The sequence below is a fragment of the Rhopalosiphum maidis genome, chromosome 3, assembly GCF_003676215.2.
Source record: "Rhopalosiphum maidis isolate BTI-1 chromosome 3, ASM367621v3, whole genome shotgun sequence".
NCBI lineage: Eukaryota > Metazoa > Arthropoda > Insecta > Hemiptera > Aphididae > Rhopalosiphum > Rhopalosiphum maidis.
Genome location: NC_040879.1, coordinates 56,264,179 through 56,280,532, shown reverse-complemented (window position 1 = coordinate 56,280,532; position 16,354 = coordinate 56,264,179). Strand labels below are relative to the sequence as shown.

The 16,354-nt window shown below is 25.7% G+C and overlaps 1 protein-coding gene across 1 annotated transcript; it reads left to right on the top strand.

The window, feature by feature from the left end:
- The first annotated feature begins 1,530 nt into the window (after nucleotides 1-1,530).
- On the top strand, nucleotides 1,531-14,994 carry LOC113558129 (ras-related GTP-binding protein A-like). The gene is made up of 8 exons (XM_026963639.1): nucleotides 1,531-1,644; nucleotides 8,811-8,910; nucleotides 8,976-9,042; nucleotides 12,715-12,943; nucleotides 13,025-13,120; nucleotides 13,214-13,404; nucleotides 14,707-14,816; nucleotides 14,894-14,994. The coding sequence occupies exons 1-8, from the start codon at nucleotides 1,531-1,533 to the stop codon at nucleotides 14,992-14,994; spliced, it is 1,008 nt and encodes a 335-aa protein (XP_026819440.1).
- The last annotated feature ends 1,360 nt before the right edge of the window (nucleotides 14,995-16,354 follow it).

Below are 16,354 nucleotides of genomic sequence, written 5' to 3'. Positions count from 1 at the left end.
TATAATCACAAAAAATTCAGGTTTCAAATTTTATTTTGATACTTAATATGTATTTAATTAGATTATACTTTATATATATATATATATATAAGTCGACCTTGAAAGTTGAAACTATAGGCTATAGGCGTACACTTATAAAATACATTAGAATTAATAATATATTTTAAAATACCATTGTAAAAATATATGTTACGGTCAAAGTGTATAATCGGGCGTTGTAGTATATGTAGTATATGTTAATACACTTTGCCCGGGCATTGTACAGAATGGTCAGAGCACAGTGGGCAATTACAATTAATTAATTAAAAATGTGTAAAATAATTTTTCTTATCTTAATAATTTATTTTATGAATATTAACAAATTTTTTATTTATTTTTGCAACCAAAATTTAGAAGTACATAGTTTACCTGCAGCCCTAAACTTACATTTATTTGTCTTGCATTGCTGATAACAGTTACACCCATAGGCGCAATTTGAGTTGTAAATTTGAGGGAGCTATTATAATTTGCACGTATGTACTGTGTGTATGTTCCCTGAGATATAAAAAGCTGGAAAGGAATACACAAACCATTTTTGGGAGGGGGGTTATGATTGATTTTGAGGAGCTTATGAATTCGAATCCTTCTCAAATTGCACTTATGGTTATATCTTTGACCGCCAAGATTTCAAAATTTTCTAGCCGCTTCTCTTAATGATATCAGAGATGTTATTGGTATACACTATACATACATACGCGGAATCACGTTAAACTTACATTGCCCACAAACAATTAAGCACTGTACACAATGTCTGGCTATTGTATAACAATGACTAGGCAATGTACCTAAATTAAAAGCAGATTCAGCTTTGCCCAAATATGACGAGCATTGTGCACAATGCCCGAATTACTTTGACCGTAACATATATACTAATAATGTAAAAAAATATTTTCCACCCTCATCCAAAAAAATACCAAAATCCTAGATCCACCACTGCCTGCATGTAACCGACGAGAGAGAGATAAAAACTGATAAATGATATAAGTACAATTATTTAACGCATATGTTACGGACATATTACCCTCGTACCCTCGTATATAAGGAAATACATTATACGATTTTTATTTTATATCATATACAATTGCTATAACTCGAAGTTGAAGCAAGATAAAAATTCGCTAATTAACTTGAATTTATATTAATTTATATGTAATTTATATTACTAGGGGAATAAAAATAATTAGAGTTATCACGACTCTATTGTATTTAAGTTTTTTTTTAATAATAACCTTTAAGGTTTTTAGAACTATTCAAAAATATAAATTAGAAAAAAATGACCCGAATTGTGTTCTTAATATATTAAATGTTTGCTAAACAATTTTAATTTACATAAAACTTTTTTTTAAAACTTTATATTGGTGCAAATTAAAAGTTAAACTGTATGTAGTTATTTAAACTTCAACTATATGTTTCAAAAAATTATTAAGATGACATTTTTTGATATTTTTTGCTCAGAATATCCATTATCCATACGTGCAATTTAAAAAAAAAATGGAAGCTTTAAAAGGCGCAGCAGTTGAATACACATCAGACGGCGAAATATCTGAACAAATGTCAGGCACAGTAACACATTCATTACGTAAATTAGGAAAACGAAAAGTAAACGTGAGTATTTATATTATCTATAATGTATCATTATTTGAATTTTGAATAACCATATCAATTATTACAATAGTTTTGACTTTTTCGTAGGTTTGTATATCTCAGCTAAAACTTAAATTCTGGGTATAGAGGAATTACATATTTGTTTTATTGAACAGAAATAATTAATGGATTTAAAGTTGACATTGACAGAATAGTATTTATGATGTCAATTAAATCAGATATCGACTATTATACTGCAGTGGCGTACACAGTCATTTTTCAACGGGAAAAGGGGCTTGAAAATAAATAATTACTCAGTTGTCACATACTTATTTACTTGAAAAATAAAATAGTCACTTTTTTATTTCTTACTTAAATTAAGTATAAAATAAATAAAAGATATATTTAAAATAAAATAAAAAATATATTTGTATAAAGCTAAATACAAACTATCGAAATGTTGAGTTTTCTCGGAAATGGTTTGGTGTCGGTTAAAATTAGTTACATATCGTGGTTGAATCGTTGAGAATATGGATTTATATATTATGATGCACTAGGACAAAGATTGTTTTTGACACCATTGTTGGCACTAATGTGATTGGCCCTTTTTTTCGCGCCATTCTCAGTCAATTTATTTCAATCTACCTGAATATTAAATTTAAGTGTTATACATATTATATAATTATAGATTATATAGTTAATATTCCATAAAAATGTGTTGCTATTTTTCTGAATTAGTATGTTTAGTAGTTAATTATTACTATATATTGGATAGTTACATCTGAGTAGCTTATCCGATTTGTATAATAAATAATATAAATATATAATTATATATATATAATATTTCATACAATCCTTCGTTCAATTTTTCAAGAGTTTAAACCATTAATAAATCAGGAATAGATTTAGTGATAACTAAAAGGAAACCCTGGAAACTTAAAAGCAGATATTATAGTACACGTATTAAAATTCCAGATTTTTATTATTTAATGATCGAAGTTAAAATACAATTATTAAACTGTATAAGTCATGTTAAATTAAAGGTAGATAGATTGTTTCTCACAGAATATCTTGTTTAAATAAACCATCCAGTAAAAAAAAATAAGTACTGTCAGTTCTAAACCCGGAAAAATACATTTATAATACATTTTAAAACTATTTATAGGACTATAGTCTATAGCATCTATATCAGGGGCGGCCAAACGGTCGATCGCAAACGATTTCCAAGTCAATCGTGTTAGAATTTATTTTTATGCTACGCACACGAAAATTAATCATGGTGGTAAAGTTTTTTATGGAAGTCAATCCTCAAAGGTGAAGTATATTTTTAATAGATCGCTGCAAAAAAAAAGCTTGGCCACCCCTGATCTATATTATATATATATTATATACCTTAATTCAATGCGTAGGTAAATCAAAATTAATTAAGAGGACGCTATACCCACATGCGTTGTCTCTGATTTATACACGTGTAACATAATTAAAAACTGTTTTGCGTGAGACAACTTTACTCCCTCAATATTTTAATCAAAACAACCAAAATTATAAATCCCATTGGGAAGAACCTTACCTGTGTCGTAGCGTTTTAATTTTTTTTGATAACATGAATGTAATTAAAGTTATCGGTTTGAGTATTTTAGGTTTTTTTTCATTTAATTATTAAAAATTATTGGTTACCACTATCAAAAAAATTAAAACGCTACAACACAGGTAAAGTTCTTCTTTAAGACAGAGACAACGCATGTGGGTATAGCGTCCTCTTAACCAAAAATGAAACGAAAAAGGTCGTGACCGTAAGTGTACTACAACCTGTTTAACGAATGGACAACGATGGCCGATCCCGTTTCGCCACTGTTTCATTTCGCAGACAATTTATTTTTCTTCCGCTGCCACCGACCCACCGTCTCATTTTTTTATTTTCCTGCCTGGATTATATCTTTATATCCTACAATATTTTGTTAATCATTATATTTCATAATTTTATTATTATTCAGTTGTAGATTATCGGACTTGTATATAACGTATAGAATATATAATATGCCTAATAAAATGTCGTGATGTGCGTTGTACCTACCTATAATATATCCGTGGTGTATTTATGGGAATGGGGGTTCTGGAGTTTCCTACTTCCCAACAGTGATTGATAAATTAACTAATAAGAACAGAAAGTTTGATTTCGTTTTATAATATGACTATATTGTCTATATTTATATATATACATACATAATGTAATCAATTGTTCACCCCCGCTGCCACCAAAAAAAAATATTAATTGTCTTCAATTAAATGACCATGTAAATAATAATTTTTAAAATAAGGGTTATGTACAAAAAAATGCTAAGTTTAAAGTAATTGAAAATAATTTTGTTTTATTAAATATTTTGATTTTAATAGTTCACACTAATAGTCGTTCAATTATGTATATTTTATACTCTACGCAGTTTTTCATTAATTTATCAAACCGTTTTTTAATTGTGTTATTATATTTTACGCGCTAAGTATTAGAAATGTTATTTTAGTTTTTTGCAAATTTAGTTAATAAAAATATTTAAAATTTTATTTACTGTATTATTGAAACTATTGATGATGCTTTAAGTCGACTTTTATTTTCAATTGAAGTATAATTTTTAATAAACAGATACAGCTTTTTATCAACAAATAATTTATTTTGACAATTTGTTTATTTTTTATAGAGATCTTACCAAATTAAATATTACAGGATTTTCATCTCCTATAATCGCCTCGCAATTCATATCTTAAAGAAAAATACTATTACTTCTTTAAAATTCCTAATTGATCTGGTAGTTGGGTTTTTGTTCTAACCACCATTTTATCGAAAAATACTAAAAAGATTTTCTATAACATGTCCTTATTTAATCAATTAGTCATTAAAAATATAATATGATTAGATTTTTATTCTTCAAAAAATTACAACACAATTGTCTGTGTAAAACTTTTAAAAAGGGCGGTTAATCTTTTTTTTAATTTTTGTAAAATTATGAGATATTGCGGAGCTTCTTTTAAGAAATTGCGTACAGTACCTAATGAATTAATTAATTCATATAGATATAGATTATGTCTGTACAAAGATCTGCTATTAAGACAATCGAATAAATAGTTGATAAATTCAATAAAATTCGCGGTATTTAAAGAAGTATTAGTTTACAAATAATAATAATAATAATGTTTATTTGCAAATAATTTTCTTTTTACATAGAACATATATTATAGAAAATTATAAACTACAATTAATAATGAGTTAAATTAAAAATATATATTAAGATAATAAGTGTGTGTAAAAATTTGCAACCCTCCGATAAGCTGACAGCTTGTGATGGAATATTATGAAGAGTTCACAAAAATACTAAGTATACAAATAATAATAGTAATGTCCATGCAGTTCGTATAAAGCTCGGAATGTTCAGATCGTTGCTGTCATGGAATAGCTCAATGATTGTGCTACTAATTTAACACTTTTTTTTTAAAACAATTTGAGTAAATATGTACATCTGTTATTTTGACAAGACACCTACTTTTAAGATGATGTGTATCTAACAACCTAACACGTGTGTTTTTTTATGTTATCAAATTAAATTATATATTATTATCATCTTTTGTGCAACAATATTCAGTTTAATTATTATTCTATAATCAATAATGTGAGGTACAAGTAGATACAACGCGATAAATGTTGAGTATTTTGACAATGGTAATAGATACTTATATAACGCAATGCTAATTATATGTTTATACAAATTTAAATCTATTAAATGAATTATTATGAATTATAATGTAATACCGTAACATCGGCTCATTTGACTTGTAATCATATTTTGAATTATTTTTATTCTTGATTTTTAGGTAAGTACTTAATTTGACATGCAAATGTCGCATTACATTTTGTTGCCTGAAAATCGTTTTGTATAATTAAATACTATAATTACTTGATAAAAAAAAAAATCAGTGAAATGATTAATGAGACATTGAAAAAATGAAAAGTTAAATCAAATCTTAATAATTGGGAACTAAATACGACGAAGCCGTTGAATAGCCCGTGATCCTTATCGGCGGTACCTTTTTAGGCGTACGATAACGCACGCTGTATATATTATTTTTAGTTCTAATCAACGTCGTCAAATATATAAATTTACGGTAAATCCGTACGTAACTATAGTAGATTATTTATTAGCAGACAAACTTCCAATCACTAAAAAATAATTGGTTATATTTTAGATACATTTACTGATACTTGTATATTGGATCAAAATAGGTACTTTATGCTACAACGGTTTAAATGTAAATTCCGACATATGTGTACGAATATACCTAAACTATAATCGCGCACGACATACCTATTTATCTATTTACTGTCAGTTGTGTTCGCGTTTAATCTGTATCAGCCTACGTCCTTTTTTCGCAGTGTTAACATTTTATATTCATTTTTTAAATGGAAGATTAAATTCGCCATAGAATTTTGGAAAAGGAGAGTGATTTGTTAGTAATGAATGGGCACTACTTTCGATACTTTAGACAGCGGGCTGATGAAAGTGCTGTGTAAAACAGTGTACGTCTACAGTGAGCATCATAACCACCCTGTTCCTAGATTCAATTAAAAAAATTGATAGACAAATTTTACGGGAAAGTTGCAAACGTAAAGCTACAAGTTCTAAATCTAGCGGCTAATAAACTTAAATAAGTTTCTATTATTAATTAAACTTCCAGCTAACCCTACATGGCATTACACAATTAAAGGTAATTACAAAATGAAGGTTTTGTTTAATATTTAAATGATTTTAATGATATATTTGTACCTGTATTTAAATATTAAAATAATTATGATTTAATGTTTGTTAAAAAAATATTTTGTCAACGTCGCACCCAATTTCACGCGCCATCGTACACCTTTGAATAGTCAAAATGTTCTTTGTTATTCCAGCACTGCGCGCAATCGTATTCCACTGATAAATTCAACATGGTCCGTTAATTCGGTGAAGTAAATGTCATTGTCGACTAAATAGTAAATATAAATTCCAACAGTAATTTTGGAATTGGATTTTTTAGTTATGGGATTTCGGTAAATGCTTTTGAACACGTCTTATTATTTAGTATACATATCAAAATGCTTAAATTTTGATGTATTAGTATTACTATATAAATCATGAAAATAATAGCCAATAGGTAAATTATATACACTGTACATTTATACCTATTACCTATACTAACTATAAATATTTGTGAAGAATATAATTTAAAAAAAAACCAAGTCATTCGTAATTGTTTTTACTCGGATTATAAATACAAATATCTGTAACGATTAAAATTAAAAATAAAATTATTTAAAATGTCATGGGAAGACATTGAAAAATGTTCGTGGTCCGTTATTCGACACGCTTTGATAGTTAGACTATATAGATTTGCAGTTTCCAACCTTTTGAGCCGGTAGTGCATTTTGTTAGTTCAATCTTCTGCGAATATAACGAGGAACATGGTAAAAATGAACACTAGTTAAAGTAAACTAAAATATTTCTTTAAAAGTGAAAAATGAATAAGAAAAACTAATAATTAATGTCTAATGAATTATTTTCATTCTCAGATGAGCCGTAGTGTCTCTGAAATGAGATCACGGTGCACAAATAATTAGGGACCGCTGATGTAAGTTATTATATACATTAATAATAATTTAATTTTTAATTTGTTCACCTAAAATATATACCTAATAAAATTGTTGGTTCTCAATAATTTGGGAGAATTTATACAAAATTCGGTGTGTTTAGTGAATGTATCATAATGCGTTTGGGACACCTTTTGTAATATTCCGATATCCGCGATGTCTTTGAGCAATATTCTATCAATCAATTTTTCTTATAATTTTTACAGACTAGTGAGTAATGACTAAGTATTTGTGAATTCTGCGGTATGATTAATAATGGTAATAACAACATAAGTAATATACTATACGATATAGTTAAATCATAACTGTTATAATAGTATAATAAATTTAATATTACTTTATACCTATCGGAAGGGTTCGGGACTAATAGCACTAAAAAGCACTAAAATTTACGCTTATATATGATCCGATAAACTTAAAAATATGCACTACAAATGAAAAAAACAGTTAAAAAATTATTTAAAAAGGATTTTTTTCATAGGTATGAATATAAAAAAAAATTGTTATTTAAATATAAGTATTAATTAATAAAATTAAAAAAAGCACTTAAAAATTCATTAAAAAAAAGGATTTTTCATACAAATATTAATAAAAAATTGTAATTTAATTATAATATAATAAATTAATAAATTTCAAAAAATTAAAATTAAACCTTTAAAAATTGGGTTTTGAATGTTCTGAAAAAAAATACAAATTTATATTATAATATAGGTAAATATTTACTAAAAATTTGTTGTTGTTAATAAAATGTTTACTTTGTGATTGCACAGGACATTTGGACTATAAGGTGTTTTCGAATCTAACCTAACCTCGAACTGGGAGGCTCTCCTATAACGATTAGAATTCACTTATATGCCGAAAATAAATGTTCCACGTCGACGGGAGTTTTAAATAATTGAATTCTAGAAGGGGCTTTTCTAAAATTTTTTTATAAATAAGTACGCATATCGGACGTTTTTCAATTAACCATCTCAGATCACTACAGGGTTTTCGATTTATTGAGTATTTATAAATCACCTACGTTCATGTGCAACATTTTTGTGATAGATAGCTATACAAATAGTATTACTACACTCAAAACAAATTTTTCTAATTAACCGTTCAACATGTTAATTAATACATTTTAAACAACAATATTATCCATCAATTGTTAAAAATCGTCGATTATGCGTCAGTATAACGAAAAAAAAATGAAAAAACCTCTAAAATATGCAAAAATCCTCTATATATACAAAATATTCATAATTGAATTCTCCGTACTATAAAACGTACTTGTACATCACTCTGCTATGTTCTACATCACCTATGATGGATATACAAATGCTATAAGTCCCAAACCTAGTTTTTCGAGTTTTTTATATGTACGTAATAATTGTGTCCAAAAACACTCCAAACGTCGTATATTGATAAACTAAAATCACAAAAACAAATACGAATAATAATTTTATTTCTTATTTAATATTAACTGTTTCCTTGATACTTATATGATGATGAATTTATTAATTTGATTTAACAGATTTTGATAATGGGTCGTGGAAGTTCCGGGAAAACTAGCATGCGGTCCATAATTTTTGACAACTTTGAACCCATTGATACCAAAAGATTATGTGCAACAAGTAATATTATATTATGAATGAATGTTTCAATATAATATTAAACAATAATAATTAACAATGTTTAGATGAAGTTGAAACAACACACGTTCCATTCCTCGGACATATGCTGTTCAACATTAAGGATTGTGGAGGGTAAGTTTTTTCTCAAACAATCTGACCATAGTGACCAGCTAAATATGATGCTGGATTTTAAATTATCAACAGATGATTCTCTGTACGTTTATCTTAATTTGAAATATTTAGAATTTTAAAAAAATGACACCGAATCCATTAGAACTTTGTATTGCACCGTTGTGCAAGTAATATTCAATAAATAAAACAATCATGTTGTAATACTAAATACTTTATACTAATATTATATACATTATACAATAATGGTAACCACGGCGAGTGGCAATGAACTCGCGGAAGATGTACTCATAAACTATACACAATGATACAGTGAACCTATAGCGATAAAACAACTATAAAACTCGCCAAACTCGGCATCGAATTGGTCATTAGGGTGTGTAACAACTAACTACCGGCAATGCGTTTGTAGACAAGAAAGTCTCGAGTGCTCTTCCGAAACGACCTTTATTTAATGACTTAAGTGCATCTGGAATAAGACAATAGGTATGATCGGAATACATCCAAAGAAAAAAAGGTAATATTTTTTACATAGCCCAGATCATTGGGTTATCGTGTTTTTTTTAAATTAGAAAAATGTTTGATTTTTTTTTAAATTAACTTGCTCATCATGTCAGTTTAAGATAACACGTTTTCTAGCAAACATTTTTTTTAAAATTAATAATATGAATTGTCTATTACGAAACAAATTCGCTTACACTTTTTGAGTTTAAATGAGTTGTAATTGCGTTTAGTAAGTTTAGTCATTATCAGGACTTGGGACTTCAAGCATTTGCTTATTTTTTATGGATTGACTTTAAACGTAGCAGAGTGCTATGGAAGTGTATATCATGTTACAACACGTTCAATTATGAAATTTTAAATTTTTGCTATTTTTGACCAGTTTTTTTACTTTTTATGGTTTTATGGTTTGAAAAATCTATAAACAATAAGGCAAAATGTCTCAAAAGTGAAGTTTGGTTTTTTTATAATATAAAGATTTATTATTTTTTTGATTTTTTAGTTAAAAACTTTTCCTAATCATTTTGTTCAATATTTTTTGTAACCTTTAATTATATTATTTTTAGCACAGTTACAAATTATGTCTAGTGCTTACATATTTATGTAAAAAGAAAGTTTTTTTTTTGATTAAATACTTTTGCTCAAATTTAAATTTTCAAATGCTTATAATGATGTTTTTAAGAGCTTATTTTAATGAGTTTGAGTGTTATAAGTCCCGAGCCCTGGTTAATATTGATTTTGAGTAATAAAATCTGGTATTCTGGTTTCTTCACTATGTTACATCACTCATCAGTCACATCAGAAATTATTGTTCAGATTACATTTATAATATTAAAGATTTTCATTTGAAATATTGTGATTAAGAGGATGTCATACCCGAATGTGTTGTCTCTGTCTTACGAACGTAAGACATAGCAAATTTGCGTTCAGCAGATTCAATTTTATGCTTTAATATAAGAGCCAATTTATCTATTATCAAACTTAAAGGTAATAATATTATCTAGGGATCTCATGGGTTTTTATTGATATTTTAATTTTTAAGCGAGTTACTAGCATTTTAAAATTTTAATATTTTACATAACTATAATTCACTTAAAAATTAAGATATCAATAAAAACCTATGAGGTGCCCTAGATAATATTATTACCTTTAAGATTTATAATTGGTAAATTGGCTCTAATAATAAAGCTAACAGCATAAAATTAAATCTGCTGAACACAAATTTGCTATGTCTTACGTTCGTAAGACAGAGACAACACATGCGGGTATGACGTCCTCTTAATAGTTTTTCTTGTATCTTTAAAGTTTTTAACCACTCACTTTATATTAAATACATGGAAACCTACAACTGTAAACCGATAACACAATAGATAGATACGAGCTATTCAATATAATTTGCTAGTATCACTGTGAACGCACTCAGCCACTTAAGCTATAAAAATAAAAAACGAGACGCATTCACTTTTTCAGAGCATTAACTGCTCACTTTTATGGCTATGTTAAATTTAATCCAAATTTCATTGATATACTATTGTAAACGAAAAACGATTATGAGCGGAGTGTCGACTTACATCACTATAGTATATTTCATGTTATGAATTTTTATATAGCTATTAAATTATTTATTTTACTTTTATTATAATGTTTTATTTTTATATAGATTTAAGAGCAACTTATGTGGGATTTTGAATTAATCTTTCAAGAATTTTGAGACATTTAAAGAAAAAAATTAAAAATTTCTCGTGCCTATAAATATCTCAACAAATTCAAAATATTATAAAAATTATACTATGTATGGAAAAATATAATACAAATATCTATATTTGGTGAAAATATCAAGTAACTATGATTATTCGTTTTTGAATAACAACAAAAACCCAAAATCGTATGAATAGTTTTCATCGTGAGTCATAAAAATTTAAATTTCATGCGGTCATAAAAAATTAAATTTACTGGTTGAATATTTTTTTAAATTTAGATTTCAAAATGTATGAAAAACCTTGTATTAAATTTTTCAATTGTTATTATATATAAAAACAAAAATTAGTTTATGTTTTTCTACCTACAAATTTTCAATATTTTTTAATTTGAAAAAAAAAAAATTATTAAAAACCTTATATTAGTTACATATATTAATTTTTTAATCATTTATATCCATTCATATTTTTGTATTGGTATTAATAAAAAAAACAAACTAAAATCTAAAATTTCAATTACCTATAAATAGGTTAAAAAAGTACAAATTTTTGAAAAATTATATTATGTATAGAAAATGATCATTTATTTAATTCAAATGACAATTATTCAATAATCATTTGATTATATTATAACCAAATTGTGTCTACACAATTTAAACTTAGATTCACATTTTCAAGTTATTCGACAGAAAACACACTTTTTTACAATAGATATTTAAAACAAAAATCTAATTGAAAATAATCCAATGCCTATTAATAACTCAACATACTTAGATAATTACACTATTCATAGAAAATACTATTATAATATAATACAAACAATTAGGTAGTTAAAATGTCAAGTTTTTATAAAAAAAAAACTGAATAGAATTTTCTCAAAAACTGAATTCATGTAAAAATTCTTGTTATTTATTGATTTTTTGTTTATTTTTACCAATTATTACGAAAAATATTTTTCACTAGTAGATACCATGATCATTTTTAATTTTAACCAAAAAGCTCTAAAATATAAACATAATTCAATTTGCTAACCGCTTTTTTTGACTGCTTATTGTGTAAACATAAAAAAAGCACACCATTGTAAAAATAATACATTCATCTCTTCGTTTAGAATCTAAAAATATTAATATAATTTAACGACTTTGCACAACACATATACAATTTAATACAATATTATAATATTTTAATACAAATTAGTACAATACAATTTATATAAGTGAATAAGTTATACAACATAAAACTTTATGTATATTACCTAGATATTGTATTAAACAATTAAGTACACAATTATATAATAATTTGTTTTGAAAAAACAATATTATTAATTCTGAGTAATGAGTATACATCACATTACCTACAAATTTTAATTTTAATTAATTATTGGTACTTGCTTAGTTGCCTATAATATTTATATTTTAATTAATTAAATACAAAAATTCTGGTATTTAAAATTATAATTTATTTATTTATATTACAGACAAGATAAATTTGTTAACAATTACTTTGACCATAAACGAAAGCATCTATTTCGCAACATTGATGTTTTTGTTTACTTGTTTGAAGTTAATAACCGCGACAATGAATTTGCAACAGATCTGAAGCACTTCAAATCACTCTTAAGTGCTATTTGCGAAGGTTCTCCTTTTGTCAACGTGTTTTGTCTAATGCATAAAATGGATTTGATAAAACCTGACCAGAGGGAAAAGGTATATGAACTTAATAGTTCTATTATATATTCAAGTTGGTTTGAGTTAAAACAATTTACTACAACAATATTTGTCCAATAGTTGTTCAAAGATCGTGAAAATGAACTAATCAACATTTCCAAACCTGTAAAGATTTCTTGCTTTATGACATCAATTTGGGATGAATCATTATATGGGGTAATTAATTACATTTAATGTGTTTAAAATATGCACAACAGTTGTTATTGACATTTTTTTCATGCTTTAGGTTTGGTCTTCAATTGTATACAGATTAATATCAAATGTTCAGATATTGAAAATACATTGAAATCATTTGCCGAGGAAATGGAATGTGACGAGGTTATACTATTTGAACGGACTACTTCTCTTGTAATAGCTAAATATTTACGCGTACCTCATAACGACGTAAATAGAACTCAAAAAGTTTCAAAAATTATAAAAATCTTCAAAGCAAAATTGGAGTTAGTATCAATAGTATCTTATTTTATTAAATATTAGTATCAAAATTTACAAAATAATAAATTTTAATTAATTAGTAATTACCTACATCGACTCATCTGTCCATTTATATCTAGGTACCTAATTTTGCTAATAAATATAAAAGGAAATAGTGTAATATTTTATTATAAAACAAGCAATTTTATATTTATTATTCATTGATTAATGCTCCATCAACACATTTATAATTAAAGAGTGGATGTTTATACTCTATACAATTTAAAAATATGCATGCGATTATGCATTATAAAGTATAAAAATATGCTTAGAATTTATTAAAAATATACATCAACAACATTTTTTATTTATTAAAAATTAAAAATTAAAAATAAAATTAAATGTATTATTATTAAAATTAAAAAATACGTTTGCAAACTACTGTTGAATTTTCTGTTAATCTGAAAATAATATACACGGGTTATATATTAGAAACCGAGTACTGATACGAGTGATACGAGCGAAACCGACTATTCCCGGTTGGCGCGAATATTACATAGGCCTACAGCCACGGATATTTTGATCTATTAATATTAGTTGTGCCTAGTCCGTTAATACAATACGAAAAACCTCAAGTATGCACTAAATGCATGATGAATATAAAAATATGATCAAACAAGTAAAAATCTAACAAATATGCAAAAATATGAAAAATTAAATTGATAAATTTGAATTCTTTGAGTGATGAAACAAATTTCTATCTCACTCCGCATTCATTTAGATGTTATTAAAAAATACGATAAATGCATAAACATCCGCTCCTTATTTATTATATAAAAATATAATATTTAGAAAAAATTCCTAATAAAAACAAAAAAAATATTTTTTTAATTATACAGTATTAGTAATACGACAGTGTAATCTTAATAATATTATATTTATGTAGGTACGTGTTGTAAGCACGAATCAATGTAATTAAGTTCTGAGCTATCCTTGAAATTGACCATAACGATGAGCAACGCGATATAAATTTACTCTTACCTAATGATTATGTATGTTTTTATTTTTTTTTCTAATATTTGATAATAGTATTTGTTTTAAGTCTACTGTTTGATTAATTTATGTCAATGTTGTATTTAACATAATTTTATTATATGTTATTGTTTAACACACATATAAATACCTATATTTGACACAAATTTTATTTTTTAATATGCGATATTCACCCTCCGTTAAATAAATCTGAATCCACTCCTGGGCCCTGATATTATATAATGTTCATAATTGAGTATAAATATATGCTTATACTAAAAACTGTATTTTTGCAGCCGATACAGGATATCCCATGACATGTTTGAAATTCGACATTCGAGGTTAACAATTTTCATACATAAATTAACATTTGATACTTTTTTAATGGTTGTGACAAGTCATACAAGTAAGTCTATAAACTAATATAACTGCACTTGTAATATTGTTCACTATTTTAATAGATTATTTAATTTAATGTTTTAGCCACAAAATTGATTCCATTTAACATCAAAAGCTTAAAAACACATTTTTCGAAATTATTACAAGATAGCTGCCAACAGCCAGAAACCAGCAATCATTTATGATTTATTCTTGTTATTCAAAAAGTTTTAACATAAAGTGATGTTTGAATGAGAAAATCATTTTGGAAAAATTTTGATTCTAATTATTGAAAAAAGTCAAATTTGTTTCATTTATTTTTTTTTTTTACTATTTATAATCATTTTTTAATTCTTTATTTAACATGTTCCTTAATTATTTATGTTCCTAGTTTATTATTTTTTTTATTGTATTTCTAAAATTTTTAAGATATTATACATACCTAAATATTGAATTGATACATAATAACCATATTAAGGTTTTCATAAAAGTTTTAGTGATAACCTATTTTGTTAAAAATTATACACTCAGATGACTTTAATTATTGTTTTATTTAATAAATGTTTTATTAAAATATGTTTAGTAATTTATTAACATGTTAGTTAAGTAAAAAAACTAAAAAAAACTGTGTATTTATAAGCTAAAAATATGTAAATACTCATATTGCATTTTTCCTTGGTAAACAACATTATTGATGTCTCATACATTGACTCTTCGACTAAAATTATGCATATATGTTTTGAGGTAATTAAAAGTTTTATAGTGTTTAACAGTGATTTTTATTGGAATTTACATAAAAAGTTACTTAAGGATTATAAATTATTTATTAATTAATTTTGAGTATGTGATAAAAATAACAAGATTATTTATAAAAAGTTATTTTATTTTTCTTAAAACTATTACAATGTTGCTTAGGTTCACTGTCTTCTGGATTAAGAGAGGCAGTATTATGGTATAGACATATTAGTCTATATATTACTATATATAGACTATATTAGTTAGTCTTAGGACTTATAGCTATGGTGTTATTTGAATAATATGTAATTCATTATTTATATTTTAAATTATTTTTTTATTGCTGACACCCTCAGATTAAATTAACAAGAATAATCCATTAGTTGTTAGGCTTCATCAACAATTGGTATCGTAATACGCAAAATATTTTATAAAATTAGATTTTATGCATGAATTCAATTTTTATTATATTTATTCATTGTTCTGTAATTATTTTCTTTGTCTTTTTTTTTTAATTTAACCTTATTGTTTTACATATTATACTTAAAAACTGTGATGGGTTTTAGCCCATTTGAATTAAAAATAAATAAACGGGACTAGGTAAATTAAGTCCGAAATACCGTTTTTGTGATAAACTGAGTCCCTGGTTATAATAGGTTTAGTTTCCAAAACAGCACATTTTCCTTCTCACTTTTATAGGCTTAGTATTATCTGTTATATTAACATAACTGGCATGGTTAAAAATGTGCTTTTTTTGCTTTTGATATCTAATATAATTCACTACATTGTACATAAAAATCACAATTAATTAAATATATAATATTCAAATTC

What these genes read in the sequence shown, in the direction of transcription:
- LOC113558129 (XM_026963639.1), top strand. Translation starts at nt 1,531, where the DNA reads ATGGAAGCTTTAAAAGGCGCAGCAGTTGAATACACATCAGACGGCGAA. An exon ending in CAAAAGATTATGTGCAACAA is followed by an intron (nt 8,911 to 8,975) that starts GTAATATTATAT and finishes AACAATGTTTAG; the next exon opens with ATGAAGTTGAAACAACACAC. An exon ending in GGGATGAATCATTATATGGG is followed by an intron (nt 13,121 to 13,213) that starts GTAATTAATTAC and finishes AATTGTATACAG; the next exon opens with ATTAATATCAAATGTTCAGA.